Source organism: Pyrgilauda ruficollis, unplaced genomic scaffold, assembly GCF_017590135.1.
Source record: "Pyrgilauda ruficollis isolate IOZ18807 unplaced genomic scaffold, ASM1759013v1 scaffold30, whole genome shotgun sequence".
In the NCBI taxonomy this organism is placed as follows: domain Eukaryota; kingdom Metazoa; phylum Chordata; class Aves; order Passeriformes; family Passeridae; genus Pyrgilauda; species Pyrgilauda ruficollis.
This window is the reverse complement of record NW_024524378.1, coordinates 3423896-3431320: the sequence shown is the minus strand read 5'-3', so window position 1 is coordinate 3431320 and position 7425 is coordinate 3423896. Positions and strand designations below refer to the sequence as shown.

The window sequence follows — 7425 nt, the reverse complement described above, 5'->3', positions numbered from 1 at the left end:
CAAGTAAAATAAAATGTGTGGGCATACTATTACCCATGGTAACTTTAATGGAATTTGACTAGGATAACTAAGGAGGCTTATGCAAATGTGTAGTTCAGGCAATGAGGCTAGATGCAGCCAGAACCACAGGTGAATATGTGGTAGATATTTGTTTATCTCCATATTGCTGTTTGAGCTGGATAGTTTAAAACTGGTTTGGGTGGCTTTGGATGAGTGCATAAACCTTTGATAATGTTAAGATGTTAAAACAACAAACAGTCTAGAGACGCATTTGGTTCAGCCAATATAATTTATTTTAACACAGTTAGCACTTTCTAAAAATAAGTATCTTACAAAGAATATAATACAAGTTTTGCAGTTTCACTTGAACGTGAATATTTCTGTAGGTTTTTTTTCAAGTCTTCCAGTTTTTCATAAAACCATAAATGTAGTTCCCCAGGAAACTCTCCCCTCCCCACTGTGAATCTGCCTTTGTACAACAAAAACTTTATTTCACCTGTGAGGAGGCCCACCCCCCTGCCCAACATTTCAATTATAGAAAATAATATATTTTAACTGTAGTACAATTTTGAAATTATTATGAATTAGCTCATGAAATTCTACCTGTGGGAAAGTATTTGCTGACAGAAAAAAAAAAAAACCAAAACAACCCGGCTGCTGTATACACATAATGGAAAATCTTAACTTGCCTTTCAAAATGGTTGGTAAAAAGGGAGACATTTGCATCAAAAGAGAGCATTAAACCCACTGCATGCTGGTAGCACACTGGTGCACATTTTTCTTTAAAATTAGCATCTTCACATAGATTTTCCCCCAAGACTTGAAGAATTTCATTTGCATATATACATAAAATGTATATAAAGCATATGTTATACAGTGTATTTAGTACTGTTAGTATATACAGTGTATTTATGTACTACTAGTACATAGTGTATATGCATAATACAAAACATATATTCATAAGCATTTCAGCCTATACCTGAAATCAATGTCATTGGATGGCTGCAAAATACCCAGTCCTGCACGGGATTGATCTAGAGATGGACACTTCACATTGCTGTCCACGAGCTCTATCTCAAAATACGAAAAAATCAGAGCCAAAAATTGTTTAATCTCATGGACAGCAAATAACCTGCCTGGGCACTTTGCTATGCCTGTCCCAAAAGGCATGTAGTAATGCTTCAGCTTCCGACCATTCCGGTAGAAGTCGGTCTTCTCCTCTCCCTTCTCGTTCAGGAAGCGATCATATTTGAACGTCTGCAATTAAACCCACAAAAGAGTCCCTTGATATTTGGATACCATCAAAAGTCAGATAAAACTGCTAAGACACAAAATGCAGGCTGGGAAAGGGATGTCTGCAGCAATAAGCATCGTACAGTACCACCAGCCCCCATGGTGCTGATTTAGAAAGACTAGCCTCTGAGAAGCTCTGTTATGTGGGACAGGATCCCAGGTTCTTTGCTGATAACTCCCCTTTTCTTTCCTGACCTCTAAAAATAAGGATTGTAACCTGTGTTCTTGTTCATGTGGCAGAAGGAGAACTGGAAGAATTCTAATTCTGTGCTTTTGGGAAACTATTATCCTTATCCTTCTTCAAAGATCACCTCATCACGGTGATCTTCCCTCACTGAGGAAGGCAGTAAGTAGAGGGCTGTCTGGGGCTGGTAGCACACCTTTTGGTTACACTAAAACATCTTTTGCAGATAGTGCTTTCACTCCCCCTTTTCTTTTTTTTTTTTTTTCCTGTTATCACACCTTCAGGTGTAAGTATGGATTGTCTGGGGTACAACAGAAAACCAGCCATGGGGCACTCCAATAAATGCTTTATCTAAAGGCCTGTTAACTTCTGCCAAGAGCACCAAGTTTAATGCAATTTGGGAAAAATGCTTACCAAGGGATCAGCATAGATTTCTGGATCGAAATGCAACAGCTGAGGATAAAGCGCTACAACGTCATCTTTGCGAATGTTGTAAAAGTCGTTCTCCAAGTGCAAAGTGAAATCCTCCTTGGCCACTCGGAAAGTCATGGATGCACTGGAGAGCCTCATTGCCTCCTTGATGATGCTGTCTGTTGGGAGAGGACAAGAAATGATCGCCATGGAAACAGTGCATTCACATACTGGGGGCAGGTCATGCATATTGAGCTATTTCAGAGCCATTATCAAACCCTGAATTTATTAGAAGAAATATTTTAATATTAACTTTCTAAATGCCTAAGAAAGTATTTCTCATTTCTTTCTAGCATTTCTATCCCTTCTGCAGATACCACTGAGAGCCTAATCTGCTTTCCCCACAAAGAATTCTTAGAGTGGACGAAACAGAATGTTCAAAAGTGAGACATATTTTCACTCTGAGATAAAGACCAAACCAGTGGAAACTGAAAACATAACAAGAAAAGAAAACAATGCGGTGAGCAGAATTTTCTGAAGCTTTAAGAGGTCCTGTATAGAAACCCATACTCAGAAAGAAAGTAATATGGGAATTTTTTGTTTCAATATTAGCTGACTTTTTGTTAAAGTAACAGTAGTTAAAAAGCAACATTATCATAACTCTCTGTAACTTCTCTCTGTGCTTATAATTTGAAAATTATTGTGAGGAAATAGAAGTAATGGTATTAGAAAACATTACTTCACATGATAAGAATAGGGATTTAAATTTTGGCAACACCTTTTTATTTGGTTTAAAGACGTAACCAAACAAAATATTGTTCAGAATTATCCATGGGTCTGTGTTATGTAGCAGTGTAGGATTGTTGAGACATGCCATTATCCATGAAAAAGTGCTGTTCATGTGAATTTTGATAGTCTCAGTACCACCTGGGAAGCCTGGTTGTGTTGGCTGTTGCTAAGGAACATACAGTTTCCTGTTCTACTGTTTCTTTCTTAATTCCATAGGAATTCTACAGCAAGGATTTATATGGTAATAAATAGAAGACCATGGAAATTGTAGTGTGATTTCTGCATAAAATAATCCTGCATAAAATAGTCATACCTAGTATAGGCATATTATCCAGCTGTTTCCGGTTCAAGGAAATATGTTTGCCATCTAAGCTGATACTCTCTTCAGCACTTTCCAAAACACTTTGCACTTCTTTGGTAGCAGCTCTCATTGCTTCTGGACTCCTAAGATCAAAAGAGCAAAGATATAACATAAATTTAAAAATTCTTTAAGAAGTGGTTTTGTTATTAACTTTCTTCCTGACTAAAATTTATTTTGTTGGCCAACAAGTACAACCTTCTAAAATAAAAATGTTGCAGCAAAATGGTGTGGTTCCATTTTTTATCTCTTGGAAAAGTCATGGTAACTTCAAAGGAAAAAAAAAAGAAAAAAAAAAAAGAAGGGAATCCCAAGTATTTGATCTTGTCTGCAATGACAAGTGGGACAGAACTGATGTGTGTAATAAACAGTACCGGCGCTACAAAGCAATGCCAAAAATAAGAAAAAAAATCAGCCAGTTCTAGATTAGAAAATAGCCCCACTGCAGGTAGAAAGTTTAGGAACAGGATAGATCAGTTTTATAACATCATTTATTCTGGCTGATGTGACAATATTCTGTCTAGCTGAAAGAATCTTCCTAATACTAAGAGCCCACATAGTACCCTTCACCATCTAGCCTTTCTTTCAGACATGGAATATATGAGCTTTGGCGAAATATATAGACACAATAAAAGAGGGTGCAATTGTGTCTTGACAAAGGCACAGTCAGGGTGTTAAAAGACTCCAAGTCCAGCAAATCTAAAGCAAATGCATTCTTGGAGCAAAAAGTACAAAATAACCTCAAAAATTAGCATTGGCAAGTAGATATGATAAGTAAAAGCATTAGGAATTTCGACACATACTTCAGAGTTAGTTATGCTGAAGCAGGTAATCCAGAAAGGCCCACTCTAGAATGGACATTTGATAGCATTATCTGAGCTGTGCACTTGTCTCACAAGTAACAAGTTCAGCAGGTGCAATCTACAGTAGAGCTTCAGTGGGATCTATCAACTTATAAATTATTTTCTACTAAGTATCTGTGAAAACAATAATGAAGTTAAACCTCATTTTGCCTGCTCTGGTGAGATGGTCTAAAAATGTCTAGTTATATTTGTAGCCTTTAATACAATTAATGTTTTGACTGCAACTAGCACTTTTAGTGTCATATCATACAGATTTACTCCGAAGCTTTCTTGACAAAGTGTAGCATAGCCCTAGAGTGCTGTTTCTTAAAAAAAAAAAAAGCTTCTAAAGAATTTTTCTGTGCTAACACTACTCGTTCTCAGGTGGGTGAAGGGCTTTTCTGTGGAAGTCCTGAACAACACAGCACTTCTGCTGCAGACAGTAAGTTTTTTATCACTGATGAGGTATCAAGGAGTGGAATTGGCCTGTACTATGGAATTGGTTGCTGAAAGATAAATATTTTGCTTGTTTGGGAGCAACAAGTGTTGGGACTTACTTAAGAAGATAGAACAAGGTCCAAAAGGTGGCAGGAATGGTGTTTGCTTGAGAGGCCCAGAGCACAGCCACGTGTGTCTTGGCTTTCTCCATGTCATCGAAGGTTGACAGGGTGTCGTTCAGGAACATGCGGAGGGTGACAAGCTCAGAGAGGTTGTCCCTTTTCAGGAGGTTCTTGTGCAGGAGAGCCTCTCCCAGCTTCTCGCGCGCGCTGTGGGCACTCTTGAAGAGGTGGATAGGCAGCCCTGCCACGAGGGCTGGGAAAATCTTATCGAATTCCTTGAAGTTTTCAAGGGCATTTAGGATATGAGCTCTCTCAGTTTCCTGCTTTAATGATAGGTTTTTGTCATTATTTGAATTTAATTCTTTACCAAAAAGTGTTAAAAAGCCAGACTCGAACATCACTTGGCAACAGAAGGTATAAAGTCCTTCTGTCACCCAAGTGTTAGACTGAAGCTTAGGTGCTCTTGACTGCAGCATGACATACTGTAGGTTCTCCATCATTGCTTCAATGAGGGCATCTAGGGCATTGCCTTGAAGGGTTCTAATGAAAGTCTGATGAAAATTTTCAGTGGTGTTTCCCTCCGCTGGGTCAATGCTACCATGCCCAAAAGCCTGTCACAAAATAAATTGTATGCACGATAAGTAAGGTTGTCATTACCTGGATGATGAAGTCTAACAGAAACAAAAGCCAAAGTGTAACTTCATAGCTTACTAGAGGGAAGGATAATAATGTAATAAAATAATGTACAGTCTTAGAATAATGTATAGTCTTAGAACAATCCAAATCACTGCAAATTTATTTTCCATTCAGGAAGAGGAAAAAAAAATACCTCAATATCTCAAACCAGTAAAAGTGAAGAAATGTGAAACCAATCCATAACTATCCAAAGGCATAGTTATGTTTACAGGGATTAACTGGGTATGTCAGCAGATACTTTGCATGTTAGATATTAAAACCAGGAATACCTTGGCGGAAGTAGCAAAGTGGAACTTTTTCCAGTCCAAATGTTTTCCCTGGCGCATCAATGCATGGTATGAAAAAGGGTCAGTGAGGAAGTGAATGTATTTCCCTGCTACATGGCAAGTGAAGATGTGGCCGTGCTTCTTCTGCTTTTCTTTGAGGAATTCAAGGGGGTTGGCACCAAACTTCAAGGCACAGCCCAGGTATGGAAGGAACCCATTTTCAAGTGGTGGCTCACCTTGCCGCCTACAAAACACAAAACAAAAGTTCAGTTTAAAATTATGTATAAAGATCTTTTCTCAGGACTATGAGGTATGTAAAATACTGATGTTAGGCTTTGTGTAATGTGAAAAAAAAAAAAGAAGAAAAAATCTTAAATAAGTAGTTTATTTACAAATAATTTTCTCCCCTTTAAGAGCTAAGCTATGTAAGAAAGAACAATTTTAACTATTAATAGACATAATAAAACACATAATAAACCAGTTTGATTAGACCATAGTTCTTTTCCCTGGATCAGATGTATATTTTTCACCTGTCCAAATGCAAAATTATTGCCATTAGCTAACACAGGTATGAAATTGTCACATTAATAAATAATCCATCACACAGCTATTATCTAATACATTTTTGGACAATTTTATCCACAATTTAATTTGAATAGCAAGCAAAGAAACTTTTTAGCATAGAAAGGTTATTATTGGGATATCCTATTAATTTTGCTATGATCCTCAGTAAGCATAAGAGCTAGTGTTTCAGATGACATGTCATCAAGCACATGCTATAAATTAAGCAGATACTTAAAGCAAAGCATATGTTTAAATTATCTTCTTTTTTGAGTAGAAACAGCTTTCCTGTATAAGGACATTATGACTGCTGAAATAACTTTCATATAATGTTTCAGCTTTTGCAGTAAATTAATTTTTTTCACCTTTTTTTTTAAATTAAACTTTTAAAAATAAAACTAGAAAATTACTGTGGAAATTAAAAAATAAGAAGAGTTAAGCAAATTACTTGTTCCTTATGTAAACATGTCAGCAGGATAAATGCTTTTAAGAATATACCTCATACATAAATACTACCTGTATTAAATTGTGTTACTAGGTATAATATAAAAGTGTTTGTAAATAGGTATTAAACAATAATTACATATAAGTAGGTATTCACTGTGATTTCAATACAGGTGAAATTACATCCCAGGACTTTAGGAACTCAGGACATACATATTCATATTTTAATTACTTTGCTTATGCATAGATTTTTATCTACAGCTACTTCTAGGCATCACTACACTATTATTGCAAAGTTCATACACAAAAATTTGATTGGAACATAAATCTCTCAAAAGACCAAACTACAGCATTGTCTATGCTGTCCTGCATACGTCTGACTACAGTTCTCTCAGTGATGTACACAGGATATTTGACACAAATAAAGGCCAGGCACACTGAGATGCTTTTACAGAAAGAGTCCTTACCTTCTCCTCCTCCCTAGAAGAAACCAAGACACACAACAAAGTATTACTGCCATTCCCCAGATCCAGGATGCTAGGAACATTTCTGGTAATGCCCAAAAGCTTCCAAGTGGAAAATGGGTAACTACCAGGACGGCAGGAGAGGTGACTGAGAATGAAGCAGAAGACAGGTCACAATTTATATACAGTGGGTACACTACTGCATCTAATGGCACTGAGTCAACCTAGCAAGCTATTGATTAACCATTTCTGGAGAGAGCTTGTTCCCTCTCTGCTGTCACCTTTCTGCAGAGAGCTTCGCCGGATTGATGCAGACAGTCGCAGATCTGGCCTTGAGCTAATGTCACGTAGCAGCAGCAGTTCCAAAGTAACCAAACAGCTGTAATAGTTGATAATTCGAAGGTTAGCCAGGTGTATTTTGATTAATCCTGCAGATTTACCAATTGCAGTTTATAGTTCAAGTTTAGCAATATATGAAATGGCTACTGACCGGTGTCCAGGAGATTCAGACTGCGCTAACTGGTGCTGCAGCCCGTGCTGCCCTTCAGCTGCCAGCC

At 37.4% G+C, this 7425-nt stretch overlaps 1 protein-coding gene across 1 annotated transcript; it reads right to left on the bottom strand.

The window, feature by feature from the left end:
• Window positions 1–294: 294 nt before the first annotated feature.
• Window positions 295–7425, bottom strand: LOC121356849 (cytochrome P450 7A1). Its single transcript, XM_041473686.1, has 8 exons — window positions 7359–7425; window positions 7150–7247; window positions 6872–7016; window positions 5403–5643; window positions 4435–5048; window positions 2991–3121; window positions 1892–2067; window positions 295–1257 (listed from the first exon to the last, which is right to left on the bottom strand). Exons 3-8 carry the CDS (start codon window positions 6949–6951, stop codon window positions 958–960), a joined length of 1542 nt encoding a protein of 513 aa, XP_041329620.1. The 5' UTR covers window positions 6952–7016; window positions 7150–7247; window positions 7359–7425; the 3' UTR covers window positions 295–957.